Source organism: Gracilinanus agilis, chromosome 4 (genome assembly GCF_016433145.1).
Source record: "Gracilinanus agilis isolate LMUSP501 chromosome 4, AgileGrace, whole genome shotgun sequence".
NCBI classification, from domain to species: Eukaryota; Metazoa; Chordata; class Mammalia; order Didelphimorphia; family Didelphidae; genus Gracilinanus; species Gracilinanus agilis.
In genome coordinates, this window is record NC_058133.1 from 7,641,162 (window position 1) to 7,658,129 (window position 16,968).

Consider the following 16,968-nt stretch of genomic DNA (forward strand, 5'->3'; position numbering starts at 1 on the left):
CCTTCCTCCCTCCCTCCCTCCCTTCCTCCCTTCCTTCCTTCCTTCCTTCCTTCCCTTCCTTCCTCTAAAAAAATCTCTACAACATATCAGCAGAGAACATCACCTAACCTTTACTCAAAGCCCTTCAATGTGAGAACGCTTTCCCATCCAAGGCAGCCTTCTTTAAAATTTTTCCTGAAATTGGGTCAAAAACTGCCTCTTGCAACTGTCCACTCCTCCTAGCTCTGCCTTCAAAGCAAGACGAGTTTCATACCAGCGACTGCCTTTCAAATTCTCAAGAAGGGAAGAGGGTTAATTACTTATTAAGTGGCTTCTATGAGCCCAGCTGCAAAGAGTCAAGTTCTTTACATGATTACCTCATTTGATTCTCGTGACAACTCTGGAAAGGAATTCTTTTAAAAAAGTGTTTTTTTTTTCTTTTCTAAACTGGTTTTTACGGTTGTGAAAACTGAAGCCAGTTAGGGTCACAGATCTAGTCTGAGGCTGGATTTGAACTCCATTCTTCCTGTCTCCAGGCTCAATGCTCTATCCAGCACACCCCCTAGCTGCCCATTATGTCTACTTAAGTCATTTCTTTTCCATATTAAGCATCTCTACTTTTGCTTCAATTGATCTTCATGTAGAAGGAGTTTCATCAGCCTTGTCATGTTTCTTCTGGGCACTCTTTGGTTTATTAAGTTTTCCAAAAATCTGGCACTAAGAACTGAATATAAAACTTCCAATATATCTTTCCAGGTCACAGTTCAATGGGACTATGACCTGCTTTTTCCTTGATTCTCTGTCTCTTTTTTTGACACAGCTTAGGAACCCAGCTAAGTAAATTGCTCAATCATGCTGTGATTTATACTGTGCTCTCTCTCCACTGCAACCTCCAGATTTTTTAGATGGACTTGTCTGGCTTTTTGTGGTTCAGTCCTTTCAGTTGTGTCTGAATCTTCATGAGCCCATTTGGGGTTTTCTTGGCAAAGATTTTCCATTTCTTTTCCAGCTCATTTTCCAGATGAGGAACTGAGGGCAAACGGGGTTATGTGATTTGCCCAAGATCACACGCCTAGTAAGTGCTGAGGCTGGATTTGAGCTCATGAAGATGAGACTGCCTGATTCCAAGCCATCCACTCTATCCACTGTGCCATCAAGCTGTCTGACTTTACGTCTCTGATATGGTGCTTGTGAAGTTGAATTTTTACATCCAAGAATATATGTTCATTTTTATTCAATTTCATCTTGATGCACTTGGCCCAAACAAATACAAATACAATGGAATATGGGTATTGTTATTATGTAGATTCCCAAGCCAATATGTGTTCTCAGGGATCCTCATGCCCCAGTTTCTATTCATCTCTAACAGTCCTGCATCATCTCACGTCCCTGATGATTACTCAGCATTCATCTCCAGCCACCTGTTTTTTCAGTTGCTATGGAAGAAGTTCATTTGGCTCAGAAGCCTTCAATCCACCAGGGATAGCTAGATCCTCTTTTGGGGATCAGCTCCCCATTAGCCATATTTGTGCTGAATCATTTTCAAGACAAGAGAAAACAAATGTAAGCAAAAGCTGAGAATTTCTGCCTTTTTTCCTATCACTTATATTCTCTGGAACAAGATATGGGAATAGGACTTTGCCTTTATGGACTCAGGCACGATTTTCAAACAAATAAATCTTTTTCCCTTTCTGATAATTCTGTGGGTCCGTGTTCAACTATTTTTATATGAAACTGGAAATTTTAGCTGAGACAAATGAACTGATTCTTAATTTATCAAATAGTCAAATTAATTGCAATAAATGTCACTTTTTCCTTAAAGTACAATACCAAGTATATCAGTAACATTTCATAAATAGCAGTGATGGTGAATCATTTAGAGCCCAAGTGCCCAAACTATGACCCCTATGTGCATGTGAGCTGCTCCCTTGCCCAAGGAAGGGGAGGGAGGAAGCGCTCCCATTGGGTTGTTGGGTAGAGGGACAGGTGATGTATGAAAAGTTCTCAGGTGAGTGCGGAGAGGGGGAAGGGAGCAGTCTCCTCTGGCATATGTGCCATAGGCTTGCCAGCACAGATATATAGGCTACAAAGCTTTATTAAAACAGGGCAGGCCAGCAAAAATTAGATCTTAACTTTGAAACATTCCTTGGTTAGAAGTATCAGACTGCCAGAATCTTCAAAAGTTATAAGTTCTATACCAAGCATCCATGTTGCTCATACAAAGTAGATAATCATCAAATGATTAAGTAAAAGTAATACAAGAATGCCTCAAAGAATTAAAATTAAAATGTTTTCCAATTTCATCAATGTTTTTTGAAAATTTCAATCAATGTTTTTCTTGAAACATTTTCATTTCTAGGTGTAGAGATAGAAATTTATTTGCCACCTCTGTACTTACTTTCCAATTGCATTGGGTAACACGGTAAGTTGATTGTCATCTACTTTAAGAGTAGTTAGTTTTTTCAACAGTCCTAAAAAAAAGAGAAGGAGGGTTGTTAATATAGAAGAGCAGATTTATGACATGAAACTTTGCTTTAAAAACAAAAGGAGTCCCTTGTGGTGAGCACATAGCACACATCGTGGGCTATATGCTGTCTAAATAAACCCATCCAGAGAATTCCATTTTAGATGGGGTCTAACATCAGATTCAATCGAGCAAGCATTAAGTATCTATTATATGCAAGGTATTGTGCTAGGTGCTAAGAATAAAAAAGAAAATGGAAAACTGCCCTCTACAAGCATCCAATCTACCATGGATTGAAGATATTTTCACAAATAAATAACTATAGTAAACTTTGAGGAATGAGAGAAGACCAAGCATTGAATGGGTCAAGGAAGGCTTTTCATAGAAGCCTTGAAGGCAACTGAGCATTCTAGAAGGCAGAGGTGAGGAGAGAGGCTATGACCGGCACGGTGGACTTTCGATGTTCGGAAAATGCATTGCATTTAATGGGAGTCCTGGGTCAAATGCATGGAACTGGAGCTCTGAAAGAATTTGAGTTACCAATCTCTGTTGGGACACAAAGAGAAAAGCAAATTTGAATGTAAACCTTTCCTATGCTGGACTGGTACCTGGTTGAGCTCAGGGACTATTACCTTGTATACAATAGAGATTCAAATGTTTTTTCAAACAGTGAAGAAAGATTACTGAAGATATTGCTATCTATTATTACAGATATGGCCCAAAAGCAAGGCAAATTCAGTATGGCCAAACAGAATTCATTATTCTGTGCCCAGAGCCCACCTCTCCTCTTTAGTCCCCTCTTCCTTTGGAGAATCCCACTATCCTTTGAACCAGCCAAGTTCCTAGACTTGGAGTCATTGTGGACTCCCTACAGAATCAGGAGCCAAGTCTCATCAAATACAGCCCCATAACATCTCTTATCTCTATTCCCTTCTTTCTGCTCATGAAGCCATGACTCTTATTCAGGCCTTCATCACTTTTTGGCCAGTCTATTGCAATTGCCTAATGGTCTTCTCTGCCCTTCTGCTGTACTACTTTCTAAGACATGTACCAAGATGGCATGAGGGAAACTTTTTAATTTTTTCCCTGAAATTTAGTACGGTATAGATATAGAATTTCCTTGATCTAATGCTATGGTAACCTCGTCTCAAAACGAGATTTATCTGGTGTCATTTTTTAAAAATTTAAAATCTGTCTTAGGATCAATACCAAGTATTGGTTCTGTTGTGAGGAAGATTACTTAGTTATCATTTAGGAGACCTAACAGGAAGGGCTGGAGAATTCCAAATGGAATGGGGAAGCAGGAAGGCAACCTTCACCACTTTCCAAGATTCCAGGGAATCAGGGTACAACTATACTAGCTCTGAGGTCTCCCAGGGTCAGCAACAGCTTGTCCTAACCACCACTGAGTCCGTCTCAGAGAGCAAGCAACACTTCCTGCTTCCCCATTCCATTTAGAGTTCTCCAGCCCTTCCTGTTAGGTCTCCTAAATGATAACTAAGTAATCCTCCTCACAAGAGTTCCAAGGTAGAAGAATAGTAAAGACTAGGCAATGGGAGTTAAATGACTTGTCCGGAGTCACACAGGTAGGAAGTATCTGAGGCCAGATTTGAACTCAGGACCTTCCATCTCTAGGCTTGGTGTTCTATCTACTTAGTCACCTCTATCATATAGTCTTAAAAACCCAATTAATTGATTAATTAACTATATAGTTTTATTAATTGAATCTAATAAAATTCAAAAATAAATTCAAAAATAAATATCTAATTAATAAAATTTAAAAATTAATACATAATTGATTAATAAAATTAGATGAGAAGCCCAAGCAAACAGACCAATTCTGCCCTGGGTTACATTGAGAGTCAGAAGTACCAGAAAAAGGGGCTCATAATCCCATCGTACTTGGGCCAGACTACAGCTGGAGCTCTGTATGCAGTACTAGGTACTCCATTTTAGGAAGAGCATTGTCAAGTTGGAGAGTGTCCAGAATAGATAAGAAGATAAGAGAGCATGCTACATAAGAGTCCATTGATGGAACTAGGGGTGTTTCTCTCCCACAAGACCATGTGGTCCTTGAGAGTAGGGGCCAATTTTTGACATTATATTTTCAGGAGAATAATTTATATACCAAAAGTGCTTAATAAGTGTTTGTTGATTGATTGATGTTTATCCAAGAGAAGAGAAGATTTGCTTGTCTTTCATTTTTGAAGAGGACAAGTGACATCACAGAGTGAAGTCTTGATATGCTCAATTGTGCTAAATTGAGGCAGAGTTCACCAAGGTGTCAGACTCCCTCTCTCTTCCACATCAATGAAGTCAAGTGGCAAGACAAAAGTCAGGATGATTGGTGATGGCCTGGGATGCAGTGGGTGAAGCTGGCTTCTTTGATGTCAGAAACTTAGGGGGGACATGATAGTATTGCATCATTTGAAGAGTGGACATATGGAAAGATCTTTTTTGCTTAGCTCCAAAAGACAAAACTATGAGGAGAAGATATCACCAAGAGGGTTGAATTTACAAGTCAGTAAAGACAAGAACTTCTTAATGATTAGCTCTATCTGCCTGAGGAGGTTTCCCTCCATGAATTTTCTCAGGCTGAGGCTGGAGGATCACTAGTCATTGGTGCTGGAAAGGGAATTGTTGTTCAGGTTCAGGCTGGACTAAATGGCTTCTGACATCCCTTTGCAACTCTTGGATTCCCAGAATGTACTTCATTGGATAATTCCATCAACAGTGACTTTTTGCCAGACTCTGTGTGTGTGTGTGTGTGTGTGTGTGGCTTGAAGTTAGAAATAGGAAAGTAAGGCATTTCCATTTACCCTATTCAAATAAATACACGTAAAACTATAAGGGTGGGGTGGGGGAAGCAACACTTGGAGTGAACAGGAAAGGACATTTTGAGTAGGTGCTCCTTGAGGGCTCCAAATAAATAGAGGTGAGGCAAGAACCAATATAATGGCCCCAAACTAAGAAAGAGGCTGCCATGGATGGGGAAGAGCAAATAAAACAATGTGATTAGTGCATGGAGTATGAATGGGGGTTCATGTGTAATAGAGATAGAGACTGGAGTCAGATTGCAGAGGATGTTAGTTGCCAAACAAAGGAGTTGATACTTGTTCCTGGAGGCCACCTGGTGCCATTAAAACTTCTTGAACAAAGGATGGACAGGTCAGGCCTATGTTTTAGGAACATCAATTTTGGGCAAACATGGTGGCTCCCCCACATCACTAATTCATATGGCTTGGAAAACTAAGGTTGGTTGCTTCTGTTTAGGAGTTTTGAGCTACTGTGGACTAAGCTGATTGGGTATCTGCAATATTATAAGGTAGAGACCTCTAGACTGCCAAGGAGGGGCAAACCAGCCAGGGTCAGAAAAAGAGCACATCAAGGCTCCCATATTGGACAATGCTGAGTGGTCACTGTGCTTCCAGTCTGAGTGGGGGAGGGAAACTGAGTCTCACACCAAGCCAAATCACCAAAACAACAAAGGATATTTAATTTGACAAGTTTGCAGAGGATATATTGGAGAGGGGAGAGACTTGAAGGCATACTAATTAGGAGACTATTATAATCAATAGACACAGAAGTGACTGGCTGAAGGCTTAGGTTAGCAAGATTATGGTATGAGTAGAGAGATGGAGACAGAGGCAAAACCTTTTAAGGAGAGAGAATAAACAAAGCTTGGCAAGTTATTGCATATGGTGGGTGAGGAAGAATGAAGGTTTGTGGGTAATTCCCAAGTTGAAAACTGAGTCTGGAGCCTAGAGGAGGATGGATGGTGAGGCAGAGGTGATAGTAAGTATCAGCCAGCCCCAGGCGGAGTGGGACACATAATGTCGGTGGCAAAGAATATACAAGAGGGAAGAGACCATGGAATCTGGGAAGACTGTCATTCAGTTTGCAGAATATTAGCTCCAGTGGATGATTGGCATGCTTACTTTATCTTGCAATGGCTTCTATCGACATCTTTAGGAGAAGTGACCTGATTTAGGGGATTGAGTGCTGGGCTTGGAGTCAGAAGGATGTGCCTCTGACAGACATTGGGTGTGCGACCCTGGAGGACCATCGAGGATTAAAAGTGACATCCCTGCTGATCAGCACCAGTGAAATCACAGGTCTGGACCACAAAACTTCTTGGTAATTTTGTACCTTCTCTCCTCACTAAATCATTTTGTCTCCATTTGTCACTACTGCTAATCCATCTTCCTGTTATTCACGATCTTGGGAAAGGAACAGAAAAGGATGTTTCAAGGCTCTGCTAGAACACAAGCTGCTGGTCCTGACTCTGGAGGGAGAGAGGGAGAGAAGTCTGATAATAGGAAGATGAGAGCCCTGATTACCTTTTGAGAAGAGAGATACTCCTGTGGGACCGGCAGTCAGCCCAGAAGGAAGGACCCTTCCCTGGAATGTAGATGTGAAAAGCTTTAAAGGCAATGGGAATAATTCTCTGTCCATGCCGAGGTAAATTCTGCCATCAAAGGGGGGGATTTTTAAAGTTCTTGATAAATGGTGATATCAAGAGGAATCTCCATCATCATTGCGGCACTCATCCAGAACAGCCACCATCTCTCTTGTTGTACCTCCAATTAAGTTTAGATTCAATGAAGTAACTGTGAGACAAAACAAATCCTGCTCCAAGATGCTGCTGGAGTGACTTCTCTTCTGGGTCCCTGTCCCACCTCTGGCTGAAATCCTTTCTTTGGAACCTACCTAAGGCTCCTCCGTGCTTTGTACTGTCACCTCCTGGCCTGGACTACAAACCACTAGGCTTCCCCTGTGACCTGCTGGTTCTTAACCAACTTCTACCAGAGCTGTCTACCTTCCCCTGTGTTTAGCCCGCCTTCCAGTGTGGCTTTTGCCCTATTTGCTTTTGCCAAGAAAGCCCTTAACTCCTGTCAGCATCGATTCCAAGACAGAAGAGTGGCAAGGGCTAAGGAACTGGGTCAAGTGACTTGTCCAGAGTCACATAGCTAGGAAGTATCTGAGGTCACACTGGAACCCAGGGCCTTCTGTGTCCAGGCGTGACACTCTGTCCACTGGGCTATCTGGCTGTCCCTGAGATTGACTTGAGAGCTGAAACATTTCCAGCACTGAGTGTGCAAAAAGTGCAAAAAGAAGGCAGGGAGGGAAGAGGATGAGGAAGCTCCCCAGTGTGCCTAACTTCTATTTTAAATATTGTGCAGTTTCCAGTAGCAGGCATATTTATGTCCCAACGCCAAAAGTAAATGAGTTTTGGATTATTCTCGTGATTGCCTATCATTAGGAGTAATAATTGAAATTCACTTTAAAAGGGTTCCTAGCCTGGCTTCATGATTGCAGCATATTGTATTAAATTTTTCATTGTAATTATCAACCTGAGGACTCTACCTGGTACCCATAATGGGCCCAACATTTGGCAAAAAGAATCAGAATTCAAAGTACATATTTTAGCATATATTACATGAAAAACCCCGAATACAACAGCCTTCAGAGAACTACGACTACCGCACGACAGGCACCGAGAGGCAGAGACATATTTATCCAATTATCCCAAGTAGAGAAATACATTTGTAATATTATGAAACGGTTTGGATTCTTTTCAATATGCAGATTTCCAAGGTTCATCCAATCAGAGCAAGTTTCTAGAATTAGAAACCAAAGAACAATTTTTTAAGATGAAAAAGAAAACTTTAACCAAAATTCCCCCTCACCTTCCGTCTTAGAATCAGTACTATGTATTGGTTCTAAGGCAGAAGAGTGGGAAGGCTAGGCAATGAGGGTTAAGTGACTTGCCCAGGGTCACACAGCTGGGGAAGTGTCTGAGGTCAGATTGGAACCCAGGACCAGAACCTCAGTGGATTGAGAGTCACTTAACTGTACCCCCAAATTTGAACAATTAACATAAAAGTGTATGGGTTGAAGAGACCTTCAGGGTCCCCATAATCAGTTTTTTCCATGTCACTGCTGAGGGAATGAATGCCCAGAGAGGCAGAGGGACTTAGCCCAGCCTGGTAGCTACAGCATCAGCCTCCTAAGCAGAGTGTTCTCCAGGCTGCTGCTCTCTCCATCATACCCCTCTGGCCCTCACATGGTTCTCAGATTTTACACTGGTTCAAACTGGATTTGCCGCTCGTTTCCAATGGTTTATCCCCTAACTCGCCCAGGAAGAGAAAAAGGTAGCAGTAAAGGCGGTAGCAAAGGCACAGAGAAAACGCTCTTTCCTCACCTATCGAGTCGGGCAATTGCTGTAACATATTGGATGACAATAAGAGGTCTTCAAGCGCTTCGCATCCCGAAATGTCCAGGTCAACAGTTTCTATCCTGTTTTTTGACATATCCAGGTACACCAACATCTTTAATTTCCCTATAGACTTGATGACATTGCATAAACTCAGGGTTAGTTGAGACGCTTTCCCAAGGAAGCAACACAAACAGACACAAAAGGTTTTCTTTCAAAATCACACGGCCGTCCTCCAACTGGCTCTTGGGGAGAAAAAGGAAGATTACCAAGTCAAAATGCACAGCATCCCATCAGTCAGAGCCATCCGGATGGCTCTCTTAAGTGCCTGGAGTTGGAGTGGCTGCTGCCAAGCAGGGCAGGAACAGGGGCTTCCTGGGAGTCCCTTCATGCTCTGCCTCAAGCTCAATGACTACCTTTCTTTTCTCACCCAGGATCAGTTAGCCTGGCTGGGCCTGGTTTGTTCTCACACAGAGACTCCTGACTGTCCAGGATTTCACTGCCGGCCAGGGGCACTGAGCCAGGCAAGCCACTGACGGATTGGACTCTTCCCTCCGCCTCCCATGGGGGCACCTGCTGACTGGCTAATGCTCCGGAAAGGGGTGTGAGTTCCTCAGCAAGGTTCTTGGGGGTGTAGACACGTGCATGATGGAGGATGGCAGAGTTGTTCTTTTACTTTCCACTTTTCATCCTGCCCAGCTTTTAGTTCAAGTTTCTGTTGAGTAGCTCCTTCTCTTTTAAATAGATTTCCCTGCCTGGTTTGGAGCTACGGTTCCTAAGACAACCTACCTTTATATTTATTATTGTATTTGTATTTATTATCAGTTTGTATTTATTCTTTTCAAACAGCCACCTTTCTCTTGGCCAAAGTGTGCCCCTGGATTTAGGTTTGGTTCCTCCCAATCCTTACCTGCCAATTCCTAAAAGAACTAGTTACACATGGCCAAGGTCTTGAGGATACAGTAGTTGTGGCTTGAGGGCAGATATTCTTCTTGAAGCTCTGGGAGGTTGCTATAGCCTTGAAGGCAGGGAATATCCCTTTGTATCTCAATCTCTGGCACTTAATAGAAGCTTTTTGATGAACTGGTTGTAGAGAAGCCCGGGGTTAGGTATGTGGGGCAAGAGGAGGAAGTCCTGTGAGGTGGAAATTAAAGGGCAAAGAGAAAAGTGAAAAGAGTGATGAGAGGGCCGACATATCTGGGCAGAGGGGAGAAGCACCCCAAATGGAAGGGGGTCCAGACACTCAAAACTGCTTTTTTTGTGTTTGGGGACTTATGCCTTCACTAAGATGGGGAACTTTTGAGGAAGAAACCACCTATGTCCAAGCAGATCTTCATTTTTTCTGGAACTTACCATCTTTGAGACCAACAACTAAAGGGAGTGTGTGTGTGTGTGTGTGTGTGTGTGTGTGTGTGTGTGTGTGTGTGTATGTGTGTAAAACCCTCAGTTTATGGAAAGAGAATTATGAATTTAATGCACATGCCTTGCCCACATCCCAGCATGATGTAGTCTACCGAGATGGGGCAAGATACTTTGGAAAGCTAATTAAATGGGCCATTATCTATTGGAGTTCATGTTTAAGAATTTGAAAAATGAAATAATTTCACCTAAAGTTTCTACAAGTAGTAAAAAGCAAATGAACCTAATCTGTTAAACATATGAAAAACAAGAAAAAAAGCAACCACATTCGAAGCTAGAAGGCCAAACAAATATGCAAAGAAATTTAAGCCTATGTATGTGGCATAATTTGTTTTTTCATTGTGTCTCGGGACACTAAGTGAATAGGGTTAATCACTTAATGACATAGATAACCGTTTACTTCTTTGAATGTGCATCTGTTGACTAGAATTATGGGTAAATGTAAGCAGGCTTTCTATATGGGAAATGATAGACTTTCGATTTAATAAATATTTATTATGATAAATAAATGAGTGGATACCGGTTGCCCTCACAAAGTCCTATTCCACAATGCTGTGGTGACATTGAAGTACTCTGGGTTTCCCCATGACTTCTCCAGAAGAACATTGGCTCTAGAAGGTTCTCTTCTGTAAGAAAGGCTGAGATTACAGTCCTAGCAGTGATGTCTGCTTTCCAGGTAGTTAAATATGGAGATCTTCCCTAAGAAGCTGGTCACTTAGTGATGCATTTTTTTGGCCATGGCAATCCATAAAATAAGAAAAATGCAGACAGGCCCTTAGTTCTGTAGCCTCCTCCCTTGACCCTCTGTCATTTTTGCAGTGATAATGTTAGACTGGCAGAAGAGGGGACAGAGATTCTGAGAAGGCACTAACAATTCACAGAGTAATTTGTAGACCATCTATAAACTCTCTTAGAGGCAAAATGGTGGACAGAGAGCCAATTTTGAGGCAAGGAAGGCCTTGGTTCAAATACTGCCTTGAATACATACTGTACTGGGTGTCTTCTAGAACAGATTAAAATGTAATTGGGGAATGTTTAACAGGATAAATAAAAATACAATAGGACATACCTAATTTGATGTGTATTTCTAAGTGAATAACTGCTGCAGGACTTATTTCTATTTGAGCCTGATGCCTCTGTTCCAGCTCACTGTCTCAGACTGGTAAGTGGCAGAGAAGGTACTCACCTGGCATCAGTGGGGGTGGAGTTTCCTCACTTGGGAGTTCACTGGCTATTAAAATCACAGGTTCAGTCCCTGCCTCTATTTATAAGTTCTAATTTATTGTGGGCACTCCAAATGTGAAATCCTCATAGAATGGCTAGTGAGTGGATAATGCTATTAGAGGAATCGACTAATAATTTGGATATTCTTCTTATAAATGGAGCCATAAGAAAGTGGGAAGGTAGAGCAAAATGGAAGGAGGGCTCACGGGTTCTCCTTGGAAAGGCAAATACAGAATCAGTGAAGATGGTTTTGTCATAGTTAAGGAAACACAGATAATAGGACATTCAGTTACATGACAGTGTGATGCTCATGATGAGAATTGGCAAAGAAGATCACAAAGAAAACTGCAGTTTGTGTGCCCACGTCTGTGGTAGAGCCTGAGAAGGGGGAGAAATTCTATTAAGGACTTAGCACGGCTCTCCAAATTAAATCATGATATATTTTCATATATGACTAGAAGGCAAAGGAGGGCAGGAGGAACACAGTAAGAAATAGACTGGAAGACACGATCCCAGAATAAGATGACTCATTTCTTTATGCTGTGGTGCCTTATTAGGATTTTTAAAGAGCCAGGCGGTATAGTAAGAACACCAATTCTTTAGATTCAAGAGAAAAATGAACATCAAGTTAAAATTTGAGACCATTCCAGCTGGAATGAACTTCAATATTTTATTGATGCAAAAATGAAAAACCAAAAAGGGAACTAGATGAAAGGACAGGTATCAACCCGGATCATCACCATTTCTTAAGAAAGTTTAATTGATGCAAATCACTTGGCACAGTGAGCAGACCAAAAAAGCCTTTTTCAGCAAAGACTTGATCTATCTGCCAAGGGAAGAAATATTTCAGCTGCCAGCAACACTGATTTAAAACATAAATTCCTTTCTAAAATATTACTGAAAAGAATGTTGGAATATTAAAAACAGCTACTCGCTCAGAAACCATCAAAGGACAGAAAAGGGGAAAAGTGAAAAGAAAGCCTGGCAAAGGCCTAAATGAAGTCAAATCACCCCCGAGAGCCCTTAAGCATGATCTGGGTACAAACAGATAAAAATGGAGAAGTATTGTCAAGATTTCTATACCAAAATATTTTTTTTCTATCAATGACAGAATCATCACATTTGGGATCTAACCTCATTGCCCCTCATGGGGAGTAGAAATGGCACTAAAAGGAACTAAAGATGAGAATTACAGTTAGACGAGGCCAACTATATACAGAGAACAGCCATATTGGAAGTGACATAATTTTTGGCTATTGAAGGGGCTAATATTTAAACTGTCAGAAAGAAGAACAGATAATAGATGCTTAGGAATAGTCATGAACCCCATCATTATGCTGCTCCCAAAGAATGGTTCAAAAAGTACCAACAACTACTAACCTAGTTCCCTTCTTTATCATCTCTGTAAAATCTAGGTGAATAATCTGCACACATATCTGGCTGTCCTTGACAATAAAAGCCGGATAAGAAGAGAAAATGCAAATTTTCGCAAACAATATTCTGCATCACAATTATGTCTGTAGAATCATATAATCAAATAAAAAGGTTGAGAAAACATAAAATTCCATTGTGCTTATTGTTTGGGGGCTATTAAAAATACATTTGATTTGGTAGAACAGAATGCCACGTTAAAGACTCTCTTTCAACAAGGTGTCTCCTATGAATATATTAAAATTAGACAAGACTTTTTTTGAAAGATGTAATAAAGAAATAATTCTGTTTTCTGAACCTCTGATTATTCATATGGAGGGAGGTGCAAAATAGGATGCCATCTGATCACCAAAAGTGTTTGCCACTTTCATGAAAGATGCCCAGTGCCAAGTGCAAATGGAAGAGGAATTCTCTAGAAATGATGAGGTCCTCCAGGTAGATGCTCCTGTTACTGGACGACATTTCCCCACTTGCATTAAGCCATAAGCAATCCAGAGCCTCCTAGATGGGATCCAAGTTCACTAAAAAGAACTTGGTCTGTCTCTACTGGGGAACCCAAGGTGATAAAGCATAGCTATTTTTCAAATGATGATACACAATTAGACGGACATTTATCCTTTAGACTTTGTCCATCGTGCCTAGATGTTGGATATTCACTACAAATGGACAATGAGCTGCACCCAGAATCCAAGTCAGGTAATGAACTTGATTATCTTTGAGAAACTACCAAGTTTAAAAAAATATTTCCAAGCTTCTCTTTGAAACAACAACCCGCCTTGTAAACACCAGGATTCATTTGATGACTTTATGTCACCATGCGTCATGGAGAACCAGTTCTTAAAGAATCAAAGTTGAGGCTCACTCATCTTCATGAGAAGTACGTGATGAGCATGTATGTAGAGGTTGCAATGCTTTGCAACTAAGAATTGAGCAGAAACAGTGACCTCAAGGACATAGTCAGAGAGTTGTATGACTGGGAAAGAAGGTGGTTTGGTCCTATAACAGGAGGCCGAGAAGTCTAGTCTATCCACGCAACGAGTGTCAAGAGAGTTGGTAGAATGCCCTTCCTCAGCACAGTGGTTAGATTCTTTGAGGAACACTGATGGGAGGCAAGGCCAAGAATCACACAGGATGAGAAAATGTGGATGGCCTGGGACCTGCATCTTTGAATATAGTGCCCTTCCCTGGGGGACTCCAGATCCATTTAAGTATGGCAGTGTTTAGAGAAGCCTGATCAATCCAGTGAGGCAAAGGATGAAGCTTTTGTTTTGCCTTTAAAGACTTCTTCCGGTCCAAGGTGTGATGTACTCATTGAAATGAATGTTGATGTTTCTTTACTGGATTGTAAATGGAGGCATGAAAAACAAGACAAAGGGAAGGGTGGAACACCCCCTCCCCCATTTTGAAGACATTTCTTGTGGAAGAGTGGAATTTCTCATTGATAACATATAGAGATGGATATTGACATCTTGAGGGACAGAAGGAGCAGACAAGCTTTATCTTCGCCTAGATATGCTTTGAACCATTTCTAGATCATTGAAGATGGTGGATTTGGTTATGGCTATTACAGGTCTGAGTTAGACCCCTGAATTGGGGTTAGAGAGATGTGACAGGGAGATGAAATGTCCAAAAGGATATTTGAGCATAGATAGGAACCTGAAGACAGATGGGTCCCTGGGAACAGGTTGCCTGCCTGTCCACAAAGCACCACCCTCAGGGAATCACTCATCCAACCCCAGAGATGGCCGCTGTGCCATGCTGAGAACTCCTGGGCCATGACTGGAGAGAGGAGGTGCATTTCCTGAACAAAGCCTGTGTTCCTGGATTCTGTTTCTTCAGGAAAAGTTTGCCTCATGTACTTGGACAAAGCCTTTTGAGGAGAAAGAGGGAGGAATTCCTGTCCATTACAAAACCAAGCCACCTAGAAAAAGAAAGCAATAACTATGGCCCAGAGGTGGAGAGGCAGAAAGGGATTATATGGAGAAACTGGATCTTGGCCTTCTTCACTACTAAACTAAGGAGGCGCTGACTTCCTGACTATGCAAAGGGCCTTTCAAGGTGACCCAATCCAGCTGTTTCTCTAAGTCTAGAGAACTGTGTTGGCAGGAAGGGAGGGCTCCCTGAAGTGAGAAGGGTCAATTCTCTTTGCCTCAAGTGTGAGCTGTGTGACGATGCTGAGATGCTGGAACATGAGATGAGGGGGGAGATAGGACTACTAGAAGGGGGGAAGAATTGCCTTGAGTGTGTGTAAACTGCTCTGAGTTCTTTGAATTTTTTTACATTCTTTCTGTTGGGCAAAATAAAGACCGTCCAGAATTTTATATAAAAACTGAATGCTTAAATGGGAGCTGAGTGATATTCCTACCCAAATCTGTGGAGTGTTAATCAGAAGCTGTATTCTGATGATCCCAGGGGGTACCATCGGTGGAGGAAACCTTGAAGTAGGTCTTGGTCTATTCAAAAGACATCTATTATATGCCTACTATGGGCAGAACACTGTAGTAGGCACTATAGCTATTCAGGGTTATGAATATGAAGCTAAGATCTCTCTCCTCTCTCTCTCTCTCTCTCTCTCTCTCTCTCTCTATCTATCTATCTATCTATCTAGTATTTATATAGCTATCTAATTCAATCTAGGTGTGTAAACATATATCTATTTCTCCATTATGACTGAGAGGATTGATAGCAAAGTGATTTTCAGGTTAGAGAAGTAAGCTGTCTGCCCCTTTCCAAGAGTCATCTTTTTAAATTAGGCTTATGATTATACAAAAGGAGAATAAATTTATTGCTGGTTATGTCCACATTTCCCAACAGAATTTTAATATATTATTCCATAAAGTAGGGGCAACGAATCCATCTATGGAGCATGCAGAAGGGGTAATAATCCCAACAGAGGAGTTATTTCCCACTTTAAATGTTCTCGTGCTTAAATACTGAGACTGAACTTAGGGCCAGCATGGCAGTGTGCTCAATGGACTGAAACTCTCCCATTATATGTGAAGAGCTAGCAGAGTCACACTCAGTAAGCTAATTGCTATAGCTCCATTTAGGAAAAATTACAAAATAGCCATTTAAGTCAATGAAGAATTTGATTCTTTGACTTTTCATCGACCTTGAATAATTTCTGACTCATACCCTACTCAGAATTTCAACATGAGTCTAAAGAAAATAGAGGAGTCCTAAAGAAAGATTTCTCTCTTAAGATAGGACTATAAAAATATGAAGGGAATTTCTGGTTACCTTTAAGAATAAGGGTTAATCCTATAGAACTTAAAGCATGTTGTGAACAGAGGAAACCCATGGCATTTCCAAGTCCTACTTGCTAAATTGAGTTTCCTCAACTAGATCAAATACTCACTTATCAGTATATAGATCATTTATTTTTCTCTGATAACAATACATTTTCCAAACTTTGAAAACACAGGCAACATCAATTAATTGGTCAAGACTAGTGAGATACTCCAAAGAGAACTCATGAAGTGGATTATTTACACATTTTTAAGCATCTACACATAATAATTAAAGAGTCAGAATTAAATTAGTGGAATACTTTTTGCACTTAAACATTGCTATGATATGTCATATTAAAAGAGTTTTAGACCTTCTAGACACATGGAATCTATTATGGTTAAATGATAATGTATTGCATAATTGATAATTTTTTGAAAACACATAAAAACATTACATAATATAAACTTACATACCCCAGGAAGTGTTTGAAGTGCATTATTGTCCATCCACAGTTCTCTTAGGTTTTGTATTTGTTCCAGAACCTCAGGCTGGGGGAAAAGAGAGACAGCCTAATTAATGTCCAGTTATGACAAGATCCAATTGGACTTAACTGAAGAAAGAATTGGCTGGATGTCAGAACTGGTACCTGTTTTGAAGGGCATGACAAGCATTTGTATTCAAATTAGTTTATATGAGAATTTCTTTTTTAAAATTAAAATTTATATATTTCTTTGATATGTTAAAATACTCAGGAGACTACCTCCCTCCTTCCCTTCCTCCCTTCTCTCCTATTAAAGAAGGCATCATCTGACAAAAAGATAGATGTATATGTAAATTATATCTTGCTTTTTCCCACCAGTCATTTCTTTCTTTGGAGATGATCATAAACTAGTCATTCTTCAAACAATACCTTTCTTGCTGTATATAATGTTTTCTTAGTTCTGCTTGTTTTACTCTTCATAATTTCATGTAGGTCTTTCCACGCTTTTTTAAATCAATGTTT

The 16,968-nt window shown here is 40.8% G+C and overlaps 1 protein-coding gene across 1 annotated transcript in view; it reads right to left on the minus strand.

Annotated features, from left to right (window-relative positions):
* LRRC7 (leucine rich repeat containing 7) overlaps positions 1 to 16,968 on the minus strand; it is a 360,178-nt gene that overhangs the window by 143,555 nt on the left and 199,655 nt on the right. Inside the window, exons 8-10 of the mRNA XM_044674756.1 lie at positions 16,439 to 16,513; positions 8,649 to 8,793; positions 2,378 to 2,450 (exon numbers count right to left, since the gene is read on the minus strand). Coding sequence (XP_044530691.1) covers positions 2,378 to 2,450; positions 8,649 to 8,793; positions 16,439 to 16,513 — 293 coding nt within the window. The remainder of the gene's footprint in view (positions 1 to 2,377; positions 2,451 to 8,648; positions 8,794 to 16,438; positions 16,514 to 16,968) is intronic.